The sequence below is a fragment of the Cricetulus griseus genome, chromosome 5 (genome assembly GCF_003668045.3).
Source record: "Cricetulus griseus strain 17A/GY chromosome 5, alternate assembly CriGri-PICRH-1.0, whole genome shotgun sequence".
Taxonomy (NCBI): Eukaryota; Metazoa; Chordata; class Mammalia; order Rodentia; family Cricetidae; genus Cricetulus; species Cricetulus griseus.
In genome coordinates this window covers 46,645,484-46,666,110 of record NC_048598.1, presented here as the reverse complement: position 1 = coordinate 46,666,110, position 20,627 = coordinate 46,645,484, and the positions used below count along the sequence as shown (strand labels likewise).

General features: G+C 36.8%; 1 protein-coding gene and 1 non-coding gene across 5 annotated transcripts in view; both read left to right on the top strand.

Annotated features, from left to right (window-relative positions):
• The first annotated feature begins 207 nt into the window (after positions 1-207).
• The window catches only part of Uchl5 (ubiquitin C-terminal hydrolase L5), a 28,658-nt gene continuing 8,238 nt past the window's right edge, over positions 208-20,627 (top strand). For 2 of the 4 annotated variants that reach the window (XR_003485690.2, XM_027417426.2), the window contains exons 1-9: positions 208-419; positions 6,859-6,922; positions 8,269-8,374; positions 11,212-11,337; positions 11,416-11,477; positions 11,606-11,736; positions 13,170-13,233; positions 18,629-18,731; positions 19,887-20,000. Coding sequence is in view for 3 of the 4 variants with exons in the window: in XM_027417426.2 (XP_027273227.1) it covers positions 344-419; positions 6,859-6,922; positions 8,269-8,374; positions 11,212-11,337; positions 11,416-11,477; positions 11,606-11,736; positions 13,170-13,233; positions 18,629-18,731; positions 19,887-20,000 (846 nt within the window). In the remaining variant the exon portion in view is untranslated. The remainder of the gene's footprint in view (positions 420-6,858; positions 6,923-8,268; positions 8,375-11,211; positions 11,338-11,415; positions 11,478-11,605; positions 11,737-13,169; positions 13,234-18,628; positions 18,732-19,886; positions 20,001-20,627) is intronic. The other 2 variants (XM_027417425.2, XM_027417424.2) reach the window with 2 other exon arrangements.
• LOC113835967 lies at positions 1,873-2,006 on the top strand. Its single transcript, XR_003485870.1, has one exon. It is a non-coding gene; the product is annotated as a small nucleolar RNA U109 (small nucleolar RNA).

Below are 20,627 nucleotides of genomic sequence, written 5' to 3'. Positions count from 1 at the left end.
CGCCCCGCCCCAGCGCTGGAGTGCCAAGGGTCCCGGATGTGCCTCCCATCGGCGCTCCGAAGCCCCGCCCCTTCTCCGGCCGGGCGGGCGGAGGACGCTCTACGGATCCTGAGAGGCTGAGGAGGAGGAGGAGTTTCGACGTCTCCCGGGTGGCTGGAACGTCTTTCTGGGCTCCGTCGCGCTGCAGGTGACGGCGCCCGGAGGCTGTCGGGAAGTAGGCGGGGTGACGTGGGGTTGACGCTCGGCGGCGGGTTTTGCTGAGCTCCGCGGCCGGTGGCAGCTGGTGCTTTGGGGGGCTTCGGAGAGCACGAGGTGGAGTGGGGCGGCGTGTGTGGCCCGGGCCATGGCGAGCAATGCCGGGGAGTGGTGTCTCATGGAAAGCGACCCCGGGGTCTTCACCGAGCTCATTAAAGGATTCGGTGAGCACCAAGGGGACCGTCCTGGGCCGGGGGTTCCGGGAGGAGGTCCACATTGGTTGGGCCAGGTGGCCACCTGCGGCCACCTACGCCCGGCGTCGGAGAAGTGACTTGAGGGACTGGAGTCGGCGTGCGTGGAAAGTGGGGCTGCGGCCGCGTCCTCGGCCCCGGGGCAGCCGCGTCTCCGCAGTGATCTTGGGAGCCACACCACGAGGGCAAGGATCCCCTGTCTCTGCCTTGTGCACTGATGTGTTATCCGGACTTGGGACTCGACTTGAATTGACTCGAGCGTCTTCCTTCCCTGTCTCCCTCCCTCATCATCTCCCACGTGCTTATCTTGTCCTTTCCACTGTCCCTGCCCCGCGGAGCCTCCCTGTCCCCCCGGTGTGGCCAGGTGCATCGCTCAGGCCGTCGGTCCTGCGGAGCAGCCGGTCTAGGGCGTGTGTTTTCCAGGGTGGCGTCTGAGGGCCCCGGCCGCCCAGCAACTCGAGATTCTAGTTTCTCGAAGCAGAACTCTCACCTTTCATGTGTGGGCACCTCTTCCGGACAGATGCCGACTATGCGGGCCTGCACGCCGCTTCCCTGGTTCTTTTTACTCCCTCCTTTTTGGCTTCCGGTGAAGTGAGTTTCCTTGAGGTAGTGCTCTCTCCTAGAGGCCACATGCTTACCTCTGAATTTCTGTCCGACTGTTATTTCCTTCCGTCCTAGTCAACCAATAGGACATTTTTAGCCTTACTTTCCTCCTGGTTCCTAACCTCTTTGGTGTTTTTTTTTTAATTTTAAGTTTTTTCAAGTATTGTTTTTAACTGTTTTGTTAAAATTTGTACCCGAGATAGAACAAATATGAATGTAGATCATGTCTATTGTACATGGCCGAATATTTGGAATATTGCCTAGCATATGTTCAACTGTACCTCGACATACACAGTAAAGGATTAGGAAATTTTAATGTGAATAACTGGACTGCTGCTCTGCAGAAGTGAGGGTTTAAACTATAATAATGGGCGTTCTTACATTAAGAGTATACAGAAAGTGTTTTAAGCAAATAGATCACGAAAGAGCCGAGCAAAAGGAAGCATAATCTGAATGTACTTTGTTATCTGAAATGCAGTTATCTGAATGTAGTTTATGCCGCAGCTAGCAAAGTCACTAAAACATGGTGTAATGAATGGACGGGAAGAGTATAAAGCCATGCCAAATAATATACCATATTGTATAGATTGGATTGCCTTATAGTCACTGAAGTCTTATTCCAAGAAAGATTTGAATGAAGGCCAAAAATATTAAAATAAAGTTAGTTTGTGATTAAGATTGATTGATTATGCCTACAGTGTTAGAGTTGTGATAAATGAGATATCTTCTTGAAGATAGTAAGTTTGTGGGTTATTGGCTTGATTGGAAGTCGTGGGCTACAGAGGAACTGGAGTTAGTATTTACATAGTATTTCAATTTCAAGTTGCATGTGGAAATACCTCTCCTCATTCTCTTTGGAGCAGGAATACATCCAGAACATGCTACATTAAAAGAGGAGTTCTCAGGGCTGCCAACCTTACAGTAGAGGTTGAGTAGTAGTATATTTCTCCTACACAAAAAGAGAAAAATAATTAACAGGACGCTGGTTTGCTGAATGCAGGAAAGAAGAGATAGAAATGACCTTAGTGGCTAATAAAGTGCAATTAGAATAGGCTTAATAGGAAAGAAAATTAAATGAGTTTTAATTGTTACTGAATTTGAAGTGTGCGGAGGTTTAGTGATAAAATTTATCTTCAGAATCTTAGCTATCATTTAAAAAGTTGACTTTTAGAGGTAGTGGCCCAAGTAAGTTTATTTTTAAATTAACACATGTAGTCTAGGGCTGGTGATAAAACAAATGGGCAAAAAGTGCTTGCTGCCCAAGCCTGATGGCCTGGGTTCCATCCCCAGAAAGGGAAGAATCGGAGCTCACCGATCCCAAAAGCTGTCCTGAATTCCACACACTCGTTCGGCACATTCACATTAGTACTCTTACACCATAAAAAGAAGTTAATGTGAGCTGGGCATTGGTGGCACACACCTTTAGTCCCAGCACTCAGGAGGCAGAAGCAGGCGGATCTCTGTGAGTTCGAGGTCAGCCTGGTCTACAGAACGAGTTCCAGAACAACTTCCAAAGCAATACAGAGAAACCCTGTCTTGAAAAAAAAAAAAAAAACAAACAAAAAATAGAAAAAGAAGTTAGTGTAGTCCATAACCTGCTGCTGTTATCAGTTTACGTATACAGAAAATTTGGCATTTGAAAATAGTTTAGAGAAAAGTTAGACATTAGAGTAATATGAAATACGTTTGTACATATTAAAAATAAAGCAATGGTTATTAATGGATTGGCTCCTAAAAAGAAGAACTTTAAATGAAAGTAGTTTATAGCATCAGCTGCTTCAAAGGAAAAACACCCCAACTTTATTCCAATTATTTCTACCTTTTTCCTGCTTGGTTCTTGTATTTACAATAAGGTTTGGAAGTGAAACGTCTTTGTCTTGAGAATATTACTGCAGATTTCTTTGAAATGAACTCACTAAAATTGACTAGACTAGTATCTACTATGTACATACTTTTAGTTCATTGTGTTGATCCAAGTGTAGCAAAGTACAGAGGTCTTTGCCATGAGAGAGGAGGTCTGGAGTAGTTTCCTCATCTGGGACTATGACCCATGCTTTAATACAGATGTGAATTACTTGGGTTCAACATGGTGTTTCTTTGAGACTAGGTCTCCTATGATCACATCTAAGGTGTATATTTTACTTTAATCTGAGGAAAGAGACAAGTTAATACTTGGCTTTAACACAATAAAAGTAGTTCTGGGAGGTCCATAAGTACTGCTTATAATTATTGGGATCCCCCAAAAAGCACTGAATCATTTACAGAGTTAGGCTTAGTTAAGTTCAATTGTGTAGTCCTTTTTTTTTGAGAGGTTGCTTATTCACGTCGCCAGGCATGTGGCACATATGTATACAACTGATCGTGTATGCCGTGGATTAATTGAGAATGGGCTTGAGGAAAACTTAGGGAGAATGTTTTTTGTGGGAATGCAGAAGCTGGAGTCATCCCCACTGCTTTTGGTAGAGTTAGTGATGATGTTAAGACAATGAAAAACTGTTGTGAAGCAACAATTTGGGAGATAGAATAGCAGTTATTTAAGGAAGGCACTAGCAGCATTTTGGGAGAACACCACCAAAGTATTTTAAGGAAATTATGGTTTCCATACTCTTGGTTTGGAATATGTGAGTTTATTAAGTATATAGCAAGCTTAAGTAAGAAAACATATAACAAAAGATGAGAGATAAAACATCAAATCAGGACTGGAGCAATGGCTCTGTAGTTAAGAACAGGTATACTTATAACTGCTTGTAACTCCAGTTCCAGGGGCTCCTTCTGGGTCCCAAAGATACCTGAACTCATGTGTATGCACACATATAATTAAAAAATTAAAAAAATAAACACTTAGGAAAAAGCATCATTATAGGCTGGAGAGTTAAGTTGAACAGTTATGAGTACCAGTTGCTCTTGCAGAGGACCTGGATTCAATTTCTAGCACCCACATGGCATCTCATAGCTGACTGCAACTCCAGTCCCAGGAGACCCAGTGCTCTATTCTGAACTCTGTAAACAACAGCTGTGCACAATACATACATACATACAGGCAAAAACCCATAAAATAATAGAATCCCAAAGCCAAAAACGTCATCAAATCAGGTACTCTAAACATTCAGCAGAAACTGATTGAGAAGTCCCTCTTTGAGGTAGCTGGAGTTCCCCAGAGAATTCTGGGCAGAGCAGACTATCCTCTCCAGGGAGGCTTCCAGGTAAAAGAACAAATGCCAATATTTACAGCATCCAGCAGAAACTAACTAGGGAAGTTGAGGCCAATTTTTTTTTCTTTTGATTTTTCGAGACAGGGTTTCTCTGTGGCTTTGGAGACTGCCCTGCTCTGTAGACCAGGCTGGTCTCAAACACATAGAGATCTGCCTGCCTCTGCCTCCCAAGTGCTGGGATTCAAGGCGTGTGCCACCACCGCCCGGTTTGTTGAGGCCAATTTATTGACATTCTGCTATCTGTAATTTACTATTTGTTCGTTTACTTTGACTTGCTATATATTTAATAAAATCGTTCAAAACCGAAGTATGACTACTGTAAATCATTCTTCAGACCATACAAAACAAAACAATTTGTTTTTCTTGGCCAGGCTTGGGAGGCTGATGCAGGAGAATCACAAATTCAAAGTCAACTTCAGTTGATTAGTGAAACTTTAAGCAGGGAAAAGAAAGTGAGAATATTTTTGAGATTAAATTTGGAGTTTTATAGTTCTGTAAAACCACCCATATCGATATAATATGTTAGTGCATAGATATTTCAAAACTTCTGTCGTTTTAATTTTAGAACCTCTTTAGAAGAGTGTTCTGGTTTGGGTGACATATATGATCATATGGTATAGGATTTAGCTCAATTATTCATGGAAATGTCATAAACATCAGTAGTAAATGAATGATCTGTCTAGCTCTGAACTTGTAGAATATGTCCTATGTATCCTTCAAATCAATATATGAATCCTGCACTGTCTTAGGTTTGTATGTACTTATCTCTTGGATTATAGGACTTATGAGTGTTACAATGGTTTATTAATGTCTGTCATTGCCAGCGCATACTACTTGTACATGGCACTCAAAATGTATTTGATAAATACTGGTTGTTCACTAACTTTGAAAATTCTTCCCTCAACTCTGTGTGTGTGTGTGTGTGTGTGTGTGTGTGTGTGTGTGTGTGTGTGTGTGTGTGTGTGTTATGCATGTGTTCATGTTTGTGGAGGCTAGAAGTTTCTTCAGTTAACTCTCCACTTTAGTTTTTGAGTTAGGTTCTCTCATTGAACCTGGATCTTACCTGTTAGCCAGACCAGCTAGCCAATAAGCTCCAAAAATCCATGTCTTTTACCACTCCCCTGCCTCCCAAGGGTTAGGGTTATGGAAGCCTGCCCTCTGACTTTTTTTGTGGGAACTGGCAGGCCAAATTCAGGCCCTCCTGCTTGTGTGCAGGGACTTACTACCTGTTCTCAGCTTTTTATTTAATACATATTAGGAGAATTAAGTTCTTTGTGCTTGGTATTTTTCCCTCCCTCTGTGTAACAGGAAAACTTTTCCTTTACTGACTTTGCTTTGTATGTGCACGAGGAAAATCTGTTTTCTCAAGTTAGAGCTTCAAGACAGCCAGGTGTGGTATCAAACCCATAAATTCAGCAGTTGAGAATGAAGCAAGAGGCATGGGGTGATAGGAATCTGAGCTTACACTTTGGTTCTATGCTAGGGACTGAGTGTATGTACTCTACCATAGAATTAGAGAACTGTTAACGGAAGTTTATAGGTGGTCTGAAGGCTTCCCCGGTACTCACTTGAAAATAATCAGGAATATTAGATTTCCAGATAACTGCAGGCAAATGTGGGTTTTCACTAGTAGTAGCTGTGGTGAATTCAGGCAGACCACTTAATATCCTGAATACTCTTCTGTTAGTCATATGTAGGTGTTAGAGAAAGTCTATCCAAAACACACAAGAGACACTGGTAGGCAGAGTCAATTTTATGTATTGTAATATTAGCTAACATGTAGTATGATCACACACAATAAGTGGTTGAGCCGTGATTCAAATTTAGCAGTTAGGAGGCTGAGAGCTTACTACATGACTACTATGGTTCTTCTAGAATGAGGTCTCTTAATTGGAACTAACACTGTTGGTTAGATAATCCTGGAGGCCTCCTTATGTTGCCCAGGCTGGCCTTGAACTCCTTATATTTAAATTATCTTCCTGTCTTAGTTTTTCTAGTACCTAGAACTATACCCAGCCAGATAATTTGTGTCCTGTGTAATGTAGGATGTGTATCATCTTTTTCTACTAGATATCAGTACTCTCCAGACTATCGACAATAAAAAAGGTCTATAGACATTCCCATGGGAGCAAAATATCCAGGGTTGGAAACCAATGGTCTAGAAGAGTGTGCTTGGGTTAGGGAATGAGGCTAGTAGAAAATATGTACTTGGAATGTATGTACTTGGAATGTGTCAAAACTAAAGATTGAAAGTCATAGTTAAGTGCTGTTTTTTCATCTCATTCTTTTAAAATGATTTAAAAAGAGAGTTAAGGAAAGCAAGAAACATAAAGAGCTAAGAATTGAGCTATATAAAAGACTGAGATCACAGGGTGCTGATTTAATGCAAGTAAACTTGAAACGAATACTATGTTCTCACAGTAAGTCACTGGGAAACAAGGGAGCCGGGGACTTGACTGGGGGTGTTAGCTTTATCTTTTTAATTTGTCAGTGTCTTGTTACCCTGGCATGCATTTTTCTTTTAGTTAGTATTTTATTCATTGGTAAAGGAGAAAATAAGTTATTTGTTTTCTAAAGGAAATAATTTCTTGTTTTAGGTTGCCGAGGAGTGCAAGTAGAAGAAATATGGAGCTTAGAACCTGAGAATTTTGAAAAGTTAAAGTAAGTGAAGTTTTAGTTATATTTACCTACATTTCAGCATACTTTTAAAGATTCAGATTGTTTGTTTGTTTTACTTGAATTGTCCTAGGCTGAGTACCTTTAGGTTTTGTTTGTTTGTTTGTTTGTTTTTGGTCCTAGCAAATGATGGATATATGGATATATAGATAGCTCTAGGTCAGGCCAACCTGGACTATGTAGAAAGATTCTGTCTCTACAAACAAACAAGAAAAACATTAACTGTAGCTACAAATGGAGGACCAGATGAGTTGTTTTGGAGTGTTCTTAGAGTCTTACAATGGGGACAAGAAATAGGTTTTACAAGGGGGAAAATGGCAGTTGAGCCTGCTGCCACTTTTTTTGTAATCTCAGTTTAGGGGTCTGAGGACTGTCAGGAGTTTGAGGCCAACTTGGCTATATAGTAAGTCTTACCTGGGCTACGGAGTGAGACTTTGTTACAAAAAGCCTACAAAGTAATATAAAGGGGGAAATGGGTACTTATAGCTACTCTACTGTCTTTAGTAGTTAGAAAAAGATGAGTTTGTTTTTCCCACTTTCATCTTCCCCATAGAAAAAGCAGTGATTTGATACAAAATGAGAGACTCATTCTGCTTGAAATCAGGCAAAGTGCAGATGAATCATTTGAACTGTATTTTAAAATACAATAAAGATTTTTTTTTAAATAAGGAAGCTGTCAAAGATAAGAAATCTTAACTAATGACTTCATGTTTCTTATAATTCCATTAAGAATGAGTAACTTTATTATGTCTGAGACAGCAGTAGCCATTCAGACTGTAGTTTGAAGATTATACATAAATTCAGTAATCATGCAGGAGTGTGTACTGTCAGCTGTTTTCATATAAACACCCTGCAGGAACTTTATGTGTACATATTGGAATTTGATGTAGGTGAATAGCTTCCAGTTTTACTCTGTTCTTTATTTTCCGTTTCCCTTGTTTGTTGTAAGACAGAATTACATGTAGCTCTGGCTGGCTTCAAACTCCTGGTCTTTTTTGCCTTTACCTCCCAAGTGCTGGGCTTGTAGACATGTGCTACCACATTCACTCAGTTATTTTTCCATTTTTAAAAGTGAGTTGATACAAGATACAAATGAATTGTCTCTATATTTGAGAATAAAATTTATATAATTCTGTTCTAAATGATCTAGGTTTTAGTTTTATTAGTTTTTAAGCTAACATTCTAATGACTGCATGACTGTTTTGTTTAAACATTTTCCATATTTACTTAACTTAGTTAATTTGCATTCTCTTTGTTAAATAGCTGACTATGACTTAATATATTGGTGATGTGGTTTTGGTGTTGCTAATTTAGTTTCTTTTATTTTGTAGGCCAGTTCATGGGTTAATTTTTCTTTTCAAGTGGCAACCGGGAGAAGAACCTGCAGGCTCTGTGGTTCAGGACTCCAGACTTGAAACAATATTTTTTGCCAAGCAGGTATGGTCTGTAGATTCTCTGAAAAATTACAAGAGCCAAGAAACTATATATTTGCATTGATTTTAGTACTTTCTTTGGTTGTGGGGGTCCCTTTACAAATTTAAAATTTATTGCCAGAAATAACTTGTTTATATGGTTATCTCTTAGTATTATATAATGAAACTGAGGCATTTAAAATGATCAGTTGATTAAAATTTAACAAAACTGTTACATATTAATATTAGTAGCAAGTGGTTAAAAAAAAATCCATTGTTGTGTGATGTTTTGCTCTTTTGGCTTTTTTTGGCGTTTTGAAGGGCCCTCCACCCAGCTCCCAAGTAAATCACACATGGAGGCTTATTCTTTGTTAGAAATGCTTTACCTTATCTTGATTTGTTTTTTTTTTTTTTTTTTTTTGCCAGCTTTTCTTTTTTTTCTTTTTTTCTTTTTTTTCTTTTCTTTTTTTTTTTTTTTTTTGGTTTTTTTTCGAGACAGGGTTTCTCTGTGTAGCTTTGGAGCCTGTCCTGGCACTTGCTCTGGGACCAGGCTGGCCTCGAACTCCCAAGTGCTGGGATTAAAGGCGTGCCCCACCACCGCCCGGCTTGCCAGCTTTTCTTAAATTATCCCAACCACCTTTTGCCTCTCAGCTTTTTTCTTCTGTATACCTTACTTTCAGTCTTACTCTGTGGCTGGCTGGATGGCTTGGTAGCTGGCCCTTGATGTCGTCCTCTCCTTGTTCTCTCGTTGCTCCTTTTCCTCCTTTCTCCTATTTATACTCTGCTTGCTAGCCCTGCCTGTCCTTGCTATTGGCCCGTTCAGCTGGACCCCTCACACCTCTATGTCAAAACGCAACTCCTGAAAACTGGATGTAAATGTCAAAAAAAAAATATTAAACTATATAGGTAAATATTTTTTATAACTTCAGATAGAGAACAATTTTCTAAAAAAAAAAAAACCACACCAACAATAAAACCTACTACCACCACAACAAAAACATAATTAGGCTTGATAAAACCACATATCTTAATCATGTCTTGGTGTTAGTAGGCCATAGTTCTTTGTTCATGATAGCTTTATAGTTACAAGCAATTCAGTCTCCATTGTTTTCATGTAGATTACCATTCTTTTTCCTTACTTAGTTTGTCAGACATTTCTTTCCCTGTGTTCTACCTAGGTTATACCCCAAAGTTCCATGTCTGTGTTGATTCATGTATTGCTTGATTTTGATCCATTGACTGATATGCTTGTCTCTGTCTTAATACGTTTGCTTCTTCGTGTATGCTAGTATCTAATAGGTCTCTTTTCTTGCACTTTTCCAAGAATATGCTTGCTATAATAGTTTCTATGTCCATCTAAATGATTGTGTTACCCACAAGTAATGGGGGTTGTATTATCCTAATCCTTTGGTCTTCATTTACCTCCAATAAAATCATTTGAGACTTTGAAAGGATTACTTTTATATTTTTCTCTAGTATATCGACTGCCTTTTATTTTAGGGTGATTGTTTTTCAGTGCCAGGCATAGTGGCCCACCCCTTTAGACCCAACACTCAAGAGGCAGAGGCAGGCGGATCTCTGAGAATTTGAGGCCTGCCTGATGTGAGATTCTATCTTGAAAAAGAAAGCAAAACAACAACAAAGATGATTTTGTTTTTCCAAATTTTGGTTTGGCATCTGTGAAACTCTTGTAAACTACTCTGTAAGTTTAATAAAAACTCCAGGCTATTTATATCTCCTTGAGTTCCACTTAGAATTTCTCAATTTTGACATAAAATTTTAATGTCATTTTATGTGGTTATTAGCATTTATTTATTTATTTATTTATTTATTTATTTATTTATTTATTTGAGACAGGGTTTCTCTCTGTGTTAGGAGGCTGACCTGGAACTAGCTCTTGTAGACCAGGCTGGTCTCGAACTCACAGAGATCCGCTTACCTCTGCCTCCCAAGCGCTGGGATTAAAGGTGTGCACCACCACCGCCCAGCTAGCATTTCCTTATTTTATATTTTAATTTTAGGCATATTCTTGAGTTCTAGATTTCTTATTTCATATTTATATAAAAGTTTTGTTATTAATATTCTCTTTAGTATTTCACCCTTTTGTTAGGCTTAGGATAACAACCTAGTTGATCTTGTTTGTACTTTCAATCCTCTCCTTAATTTCAACTGGATCTTCCTTAAACACTTTTTAGTATGTAGTTTCTCTATGAAAAATCTTTAGGAAATCATTAAGATCATTGATTTGTAACTTATCATTGACCCCTATGACAATAACCATACTAATACAACCAAAAATGCTCTTTAGTTCTTAAATATATCATCTTAATTTGTTCCTTTTTGCTATATCTTTGAATGAATTTCATTTTGTTTGCTTTAGTCTGTCCAAATTTTCAAATTTATGTAAAAATATAAACATTTCATTTAGAAAGGACCTCTGATAATGCCAATTAAAATTATTTCTTTTGTATTAGTTTGTTTTTCTGTTGTTCATATCTCTGTGACAAATTCTTTTGTTCTAGTTGGCTGTTTTAGGTTAGGCTGGTTGGTGTGTTTCCAGTTTTTTTTATTGTTTTAAATTAGAAACAATCTTGTTTTACATGTCAATCCCAGTTCCCTCTCCCTCCCCTCCTCCCCTACCCCCATTGTTTTCAGTCTTAATGATTACTTAGTATCTTTGACTGTCTTAAATTTTCCACTCAAAAATTTTATCAAGTTCCTAAAGTAGAGGAGAGTGGGAACTAAATGTTTGTGCTAATGCCATGTGAAATAGAATTTGAATACTACTGTTTGGGTGGGTGTTTTGTCAATTAAAAAACATTTAAAACAAACTCAGAATTCTTTCTTTTTCTATTTGTATAGGTAATTAATAACGCTTGTGCCACGCAGGCTATTGTAAGTGTGTTACTGAACTGTACCCATCGAGATGTCCACTTAGGAGAGACATTGTCAGAATTTAAAGAATTTTCCCAAAGTTTTGATGCAGCTGTGAGTAGTCTTCTTAATCTTAAAACGACGTATTTGTGATTGTTCTTGTTATAATAGACTACTTTTCAATTATTTTAGATGAAGGGGTTGGCATTGAGCAACTCAGATGTGATTCGACAAGTGCACAACAGTTTTGCCAGGTAAAAGATCTGCATCTGTCTATCTGTCTATCTTTCTTTTTGTTTGTTTGTTTTTTGTCCCTATCCATCTCTTGGTTTTTGTTTTGTTTTTTGTAGTTTTGGCCCTTACTCCTTTTTGTTCCCTATAGACAGCAGATGTTTGAATTTGATACAAAGACATCAGCCAAAGAAGAAGATGCTTTTCACTTTGTCAGTTATGTTCCAGTTAATGGAAGGCTGTATGAATTAGATGGATTAAGAGAAGGACCAATTGATTTAGGTAATTTGCTTTCTGTTTTCTCTCTCTCTGTGTGTGTGTGTGTGTGTTGGAGGGGTGAGCTCGAGCACATGTGCCCTACAGTATGTGCTAGGCAAGGACTCTTAACACTGAACTACACTCCAGCTCTTCCCAAAAGGATTATAATTCTTTTTTGTGAATTCTTTAACTTTCTTCTTTTGTTGTATTAGGTTGAAATTCAGCAAAACATTCGCTTAATTTGAATCTGATTCATGCTATTGATTAAACTTTATACTTTTATACATTAAAAAAAATTAGGCCTAGAAATGCATCTAAGTGATGATATAGTTTTCACCTACCATCTATGATGATCTAGGTTCATTTCCCATCCCTGAAACAGATAATTAAATAAGTTTGTCTTGTCTATAATTTTTGTAATTTTTTTCATCATTTTCCACATTTATAAATAATTCATCTAGTGAATTTCGTTTGGATTTAAGAATGTTATTCTGTCCCATTATAATAATTTAGTAGAAGTCTGTTTTCCTCAGTTTGATAATTTTATTTCTGCATGTCTTCTGTTGACTTCTCAGGTCAGCAACTATTTATTCATTATAATTATCAAATATTTATTGTATAGCTGGTGGTTGTGATGTAACTTCTGGGAAAAAAAGAATTAAAACATTTTGGTTAGAAGGCCTTACATCATAGGTGATTTTCAATTGTTTTAATTTTTCCTAGCATATATAGTAATTATTAAGAGTAGTCTGTATCCGTTATGATGTTTCTATACATGCATATGATAATTTTCTCTTTTCAATCTCTATTACTTCTTACCACTTTTTATTTTACATTTTTGGAGAGTCAGACAATAAAGATTTTGCCATTAGCATGTGGATTTTTTTTTAAGCCTTCAGTTTTGTCATCTATGAAACATGATAACCTAAAAAAAAAGATTAAGGAATTTCTGTTTAGGGGGAGGAAGGCAGGGAGGGAGAGACAGAGAGAAAGAGAGAATATGAATAAACATACCTAGGGCTACATGTGTATTAGGCAAGCACTCTATCGCCAAGTATAGTTATCTTTATGACTTTATCTTTATCTTTATGACTTTATGACTTTATGACTTTATGACAGTGCAAATGATAGTATTCTTTCTGTTACCAGAAAGTAAGAATTGAAGCCTAACGTAATTCCACTAAAAAAATTGACAAGATGTATGGTGGCTCACACCTGTAGTTCAAGCTCTGGGACGGCCGCATCAGAAGGATTGTGTGTTTTCGGACAGAGTAGACTACATACCGAGACCTTTAAAACCACACACACACACACACACACACACACACACACACACACACACACACACCATTTGTATAAGTCTTGAATTTACTTAAATATTGTTGATTAAAACTTTGAGAGAATGTTAATGTTGTTTTTTCAATTTTTTGTTTTAACTGTTTGACATTTTCTTCTAGGTGCATGCAATCAAGATGACTGGATTAGTGCAGTGAGACCAGTTATAGAGAAAAGGATACAAAAGTAATGCTTCACTAATGTCGATGATGTATAAATCTGGTTTTTAAGGTTCTTTTTTAAATTAAAGTTTTAATTCTTTAATGTTGTATGCTAAATGTGTAACCTACTCTTGATTGAATCTTGCATTTAGAAAATGTATTTTAGAAATTTTACTTAGTGACATGGCAAGTAAATACATTGTTTTCCATTAAGTGAGGATTTTTTTTGTTTTTGTTTTTGTTTTTGACAGTGCAGGGTATCAAACCTAGGGCCTCAGGTATGCTAGGCAGGCTATCTACCACGGAACTATAGCACCAGCCTTAAATGAACTGCTTTGCACTGCTAATATTTATGTAGGTAGTTTTGGAGTATTGTTTTGGTTTTGAGGACTTTCAAAATGAAGTTATTTTGAAATAATTATCCATGTTCAGTTCTAAGAAGTAATAGATTATGTGTACTGTTTACCTTGTAATCTTACAAACCTACACTGCACTATCACAGCCGAGATCATGATAATGGTATAAACAAAGCACGGCAGAATTCAGGCTCACTTTAGGATCCTTCATGTTGGCCTTTTATACCCACAACCAATTCCCTCGACCTGACACCTACTCTCCCTCTGTTTACACCTTAATACTTAGTTTTACATTTTTACATTATATAAATAGAATCACACATTTTGTCATCTTTTAACAGTACATCTTTTTATTCAACATAATACTTGAGAGGTTTTATTGTTTTGTCATGCTAGGGATCCAACCCAGGACCTTGTGCAGACTAAGCCAGCACTCACCCACCAAGGTACATCTCCAGCAACAGTTCAGCTTCTGTTGATGGGTAGTTCTCTATAGTATAGAAGGTGCATTTTTCTTTTCTTTTAGCCTGTTCACTCTTTGAAAAAAGTCTTTAGTTCTGATCAAGTTTAGTTTATCAATATTTCCCAGTATGAATTGTGTTTTTATTGTCAAGTTTAAGAGTTCTTTGCAAGGCCCTGCATTCCATTTTATTTGTTTTCCCTAAGAGGTTTATAGTTTATTATTTTTAATTTTGCTCTGAACTATTTTGAGATGATTTTGTGTATGGTGAGTTATTTAGGTTTAAGGTCTGTTTTTTTTACCTTGTGCATATTCAATTTCCCTGTCATTAGTTGTTGAAAGGTTACCTGTTCTTCACTGAATTCCTTCTATAACTGTTAAAAATTTGTGTGTGGTCTGGGCATATTTGTGTGATTCTATTTCTGCATTCAGTTTTTTTGTTTGTTGTTTTAAAAGTCTGTTCTGCCTCCTTCAGTCTGTTCTTCAAAGTTTGCTTTAGCTATTAAAGTTGCTTTGTTTCTCAAACATATTTTAGCATATTTCCTGTCACAGGTACGAAAGTTCTTGGGAGATAGGAATTAGTTTTTTTTTTTTTTTTTTAACAATTTGAGGCTGGGCGTTGGTGGTGCACACCTTTAATCCCAGCACTCGGGAGGCAGAGGCAGGCGGATCTCTGTGATTTCCAGACCAGCCTGGTCTACAAGAGCTAGTTCCAGGACAGCCTCCAAAACCACAGACAAACCCTGTCTCAAAATACCAAAAAAAAACCAAAAAAACAAAAAAAACCAATTTGAGAATTGTTATTTCTACTGTGAAGTTTTTCAATCCCTGATCATGGTATATTTGTTTATTTAGATGTTGGTTTCTCTCACTAGTATTTTGTAGGTTCAGCATAAAACTCCTGTGTTTGTCTTTTTGAATTACTTAAGCACTTCATATTTTTGAGTGGTATTATAAATGGTATTATACTTTAATTTTTGGTTTCTGTGTAGTCTTGCTAATTAACAGAATTGACTTCTTTGTTTTGCATTCTTTAACTTAAGTGAACACACATATTCAATGACATTTTCTACCTCAACAAACATATGATGTGCATAAGGGAACAGCTTTGAATTTCTCCTTTCATTTTTACCAATTTTGCTTTTTATGTTTTCTTGTTTAGTTGTTTAGTGCCTGCATATTTTGGTCAGTGTTTTATCTTTAGGGATTGATTTTTTTTTATCAACATACAATGTCTGTTTTTGTAATTTTCTTTGCTATGAATGAAGTTTGTCTAATAGCATGGCCATTTGGCTTTGTTTTGATTAGAAAAAGAAATGCACATCTCTCTCAATCTTGTAAGTTTGAGATTGCCTAATGTTGTATTTGAGATGAATTTTTTGTAGGCAGTGTATATTCAAGTGATGTTTTCCAGTACATCCTATCAGTATTTTAATGTATTGAGGTCATTTTTACCAAATACAATTGACATAAGATTACATGTAAAATACATTATACATTTACTATGATTCATGTGGTTTAATTCTGTCCTTCAGATTATTCTGTTAATTCTTTTTGCTCTTCTACTTTCTGTTTTGGAATTCTGCACTGTGTGTGTGTGTGTGTGTGTGTGTACTCTGTGTATTTGTAGTGGTTTCCCATCAATCTATTTGTGTCAGTATTTTACCAGTTAAGATTAAACGTGAAAATCGTTCCTTCCTTCATGTACTTTGACTGTGCAATGTATGTGAACACCGTTGCTATGCATAACTCCTCTATGCATATTTTAGGAGAACACCAGTTGTAGAATTTTTTTGCTTTTATCATGAAGCAGTTTAGAAAACTTAAAGAGAAGGTGTGTGTTCCATGTGGAGCTGTGTTTGTACTTTTCCTGTCTGCCTTGCTGATGGTCCAGGATTCCTTCTGTTACCATCTTTGTTCTGTTTGGAAAGCCTCCTTTGACTTTTCATTTGGAGTGGATTACCTGTTAGCATATTCCATTTTCTTCATCCTTAGATTCCTTAGAGATATCTTGGTTTTTCTCTTTCATTTTGGGAGAAGTCTTACAAGATACAAAATGCGTAATTGATCTGGGTGGTGATGGCACATGCCTTTATTTCCAGCACTCAGGAGGCAGAGGCAAGTGGATCTCGAGGACAGCCTGCTCTACAGAGTGAGATCTAGAATAGCCAGGGGTATACAAAGAAACTCTGTCTCAAAAAACCAAAACAACAACAACAAAATAAAACAATGAGTGATTGATGTCTTTTCAGTGTTTGAAGAATGTTAGACTACTTCTGGACTCTGCCTTCTGTGGTTCTTGTTTTTTTTTTTGTTTTGTTTTGTTTTGTTTTTCTCATGCTACTCTCAGAATTTTTCTCTTCATCTTTCATTTTCTTCAGAGGTCTGACTATCCTGTATCATTGTGTTGATTTCTTTAGGTTTTTTTCCTCTGCAATCTATGTATTTATTTTGCCAAACTTGGGGAGCCTTCAGCCATCATCTCTTGGAATGTTTAAAATTCACTGTTCCCTTTTTCCTGACCTTCAAGCGCTCAAATAATTGGGTCACTTGTTTAGTCCCATGGATTCCTGAAGCTTTTGTTGTTCTCCCCCAGCTGCTTGCTTGCAAACCCTGTCTCACCCTTTCCTTTCTTTAGATAAAGGTCTTTTATGTAGCCCTGGCAGTCCTGCAACTTACTATGTAGACCAGGCTGACCTCAGTCTCATAGGTTTGTCTGCATCTCCTGGCATTACAAGCATGCATCACCACATCCAATCCAAGGCTGTTTGCTTACTTCTTGTGTTTATTTTGGTATGTTTTTCTGTCTCCATTTATTGATTCTTTTGGTCTTACCCTCTATTCTGCTGTTGAGCCCATCCATTTGGGATTGAGGTTTTTGCCTTGGTTATTACATAAATCAGTTGTAAAATTTCTATTTGACTCTCTAAAAGTGTATTGATTTTGTTGTTCTGTGATAGCTAATTGAATGGTTTCATAATGTCTCGGAAATCTCTGTCAGAAGGTGATGATGTCTGACACTTCACTATGAAGTAGCTTTTTACTCAGGTTGACAGTTTATTTCATGGTCTTCAGATACAGTGAATAGTTATCTACGAGAACCTGAACATTTGATTATTATAATGAGATTCTGGATCTTATTTCAGTTTTTTTTTTTTTTTTTCTTAAACTCAACACTGCTCTGGCAGGGTAAATTGGGATTACTACCTCATTAATGTCAGATAGGAGCAGAAATTCACATTTTCCACCTGGCCTCTGTTGACACCTGAGGAAGAAAGAGGTTCCCTCTTAACTGCTGGGCAGTAGTGGGAGTTCTGACTACCAACAAGACTTCTGGTGATCCTCTGTGGCTGGGGGAGGTATGGCTTTCTTGCTAGTGTTCTCTGCATGCCTGTATTAATGCTCAAGGGGGGGGGGGGCTTCTTTGCTATTTGACGATAGTGACAGTTCTGGTTTCCACTCAGGCTTCTGATACTGCAAATGGGTGTTTTTATTACCACTTGGCAAACATGAAAGTCAGCTTTCCCCTCACCTGTTTCTCCTCACTAACCCAGGCATCTCATTACAACTTAGTGAGGTTGGAAGTCTTGGTTTCCTACTGTGGTTTTTGGATATAGTGTGGGGACTGTAGTCTAAAAGCATTGTGTCTTCCCATCTTTCAGCTTTTCTTGTTTGATTTAAGAGCAGACTTTTACTAGGTCTTTTTTGTCTGTGCTTGTTGTCATGTGTAGGTGGGGAGGGGTTTGCTAGCTTGATTTTGTTTTTTGCTTTAAGTCTGGGATATGTAAGGCAAAAAGAAAAGTCAGAGAATTCCCTGTCTTGTCATTCTGGAGCTTGTGTTCCTTAGTTTGTCTGCCTTCTCTATGTCTTTAATTTTCCTTTTTCTTTTTCCTTTTGATTTATTATTTCCATAAATATCAGTTGTACTTGATAGGAGATTAGGAATATGGAACTCCTTCAACTTTAACAAAATCTAGAAATTTTTAAACATTGTCATGTAATTCAAAGTATTAGTTATATTGGTCCATGTGTTTTCTGATGAGCAGAATTATAAGACACCCTCAAAGGTAAACTAATGCAAATATGGGCTCATATTTTTATAGTATGTTGTTAAGTGTTCTTCATATGTTACAGATAATTTCTAATATAGTATTCTTATGGCAGTTCTTACTGTGTCGTGAGCTTTTTATCTGTATCAGTGTAATAATTTTACAAAAGAATACAATTTTATTAACTAACAGTAGAAACTGTATAGAATTTAACCAGTAGAATTTAACAAATGTAAAGTCTTGGTGTAATTCTTTTCTCTGAGATCTTAAATAATAATTGTCCTATCTCTTGCAGCATAAGGAGGAATGATGAAAACATGTTATTTCAGATGTTTTAAGTGAAATTCATAGTAGTATAGAACATTTAAAAATATTTGCAGTTGATGCAATTTAGATAGTCTTTTGCTGCATTGTACTCTTTCATATACAAAGCCTTAATAAAATGCCAATTTTTATTGGTAGCTTAGTGATAGATTCATTTACTCCATTATTTAGTAATCACAATGTAGTATCTTAATACTAATGGTTTTATTACATTATAAACTTTTTTTGTAGGTATAGTGAAGGTGAAATTCGATTTAATTTAATGGCCATTGTATCTGACAGAAAAATGATATATGAACAGAAGATAGCTGAGTTACAAAGACAACTTGCAGAGGTTTGTGGTTATATATATGTCCACATACATATAGTTACAATGAAGCATTTTAATACTGATGATTTTATAATCTTTATTACATTATAAATTTTTTGTACATATTGTGAGGGTGAAATTCAGTTTAATATATATCCTTGGTTTTATGTATCTGGGAGGATTGCTGGGGGAGATATGTGTGGAAGCCAGAGGAGGATGTATAGTATCTTGTTCTATCACTGCATTATTATTATTATTATTATTATTATTATTATTATTATTATTTTATTGAGACAAGGTCTCTCACTGTGTCCCAAAGAATTTCCTGTCTTTGACCCATACAGTACTGGTGTTATAGGCATGTGTGTAGTCATTCCTGGCTTTTTCTGGGGTGCTTGTATATGAGCTCAGGTGATCATGCTTGAACAGGAGGCACTCTTGCCCATTGAGCCTTCTTTGCATTCCCTGAGGTCTTTAAGTATAAAACTTTAGCAATAGGTATTGTATTCTCTTAGAAAAATTACTTTGATTTTCTTTTTCAAAATAGATTTAATCAAGTGTTTAGATTAGAGATTAGGGGGAAATAGTTTGAATTTATGCTACTTTTAATTGCTATCTTTTCCAATTGGTATTTTTCTTAGTTTCTTAATGTATTATGATGATTATAGTTTTTGCCATAAAATATCACTAGAATTAAATTTACATAACACTTAAAGACTAACAGGAGCTAAATGTTAGTATTGAATTATTTTAACTATTTTCTCTTTATTTCATTATATAAATATTATATATTTCTGTAGGGGTTAATTGGGTATATATAAATATACATGTAATCTTTATTAGTCTTAATGCTGTAAATTTGATTGGAAAAGACAGCAAATGGTAGAGAAAGTCTTAAAAGACCTTTGATCACTTCTTAAGACAGTTTAAGCACATTTATTTTGTATGTTAATCGATAGTAGCAATATAGTATGTTACAGTATTGGTAGCAGGTGAAAAATTCATCTATTATTCTAAAATATGGGAAGGCGTATTTAGGACTCTTACCCTTTTTTTTTCTGATATTCTTGCCAACATTAAGTTGAAATTTGAAAATAATTATACCATCTTAGTCATTTAAATGTAGTTAGGATTTAAGCCACAGTCATTAGGGTACTGTTTCTTTTTCTTTTCACTAAGGAGGAACCCATGGATACAGATCAGGGTAGTACTGTGTTAAGTGCTATTCAGTCAGAAGTTGCCAGAAACCAGATGCTCATTGAAGAAGAAGTACAAAAGTTAAAGAGATATAAGGTATGTTTTTAAGAATGGGCTACTTTAACAGTTTAGAAAACTTTGAGATGAAGTTATGTTCAGTGATTGATTGCTTTCCCTCCCATCGTTGGTTAGTTTTCAGAATAATGTATTCAATATCTGGCATTTCACAAAGTTTCACTTTTTAAATGCTGTTATGAACAGATTTTTACCCTGTAAGATGTATCAGTTCACTGTGCCTACTATTCTTCCTGATGTCCAGGACAACCAGGACCTCTTGTCTATAGGCTTTGAGAACTGCTGTGCTGTGTAGTGTACCTGTGTTGTGTAGTGTAACATGCTTCAGGTTCTTCTTGTACAGTGCCTGATCAATACTTGCAGTCATTTTTGCAAAAGTTAATTAGTGTATATATATATTTTTTCTCAAATGTATCCCTGGCTGTGTGATAGGGGATGTCATTCTGTGTATGTGTTTCTCTTACTGGTTGATGAATAAAACACTGTTTGGCCAATGGAGGCGGGAAGATAGGCAGGGCTAGGAGATGAGGAGAATTCTTGGAAAGGTAGGCAGAGAAAGACCTTGAGGAGAAGCCATGTAGTGGAGGAAGGAGTAACATGTCCAGACCCTTCTTCGGTAAGATAAGACCATGTGGAAATATTTAGATT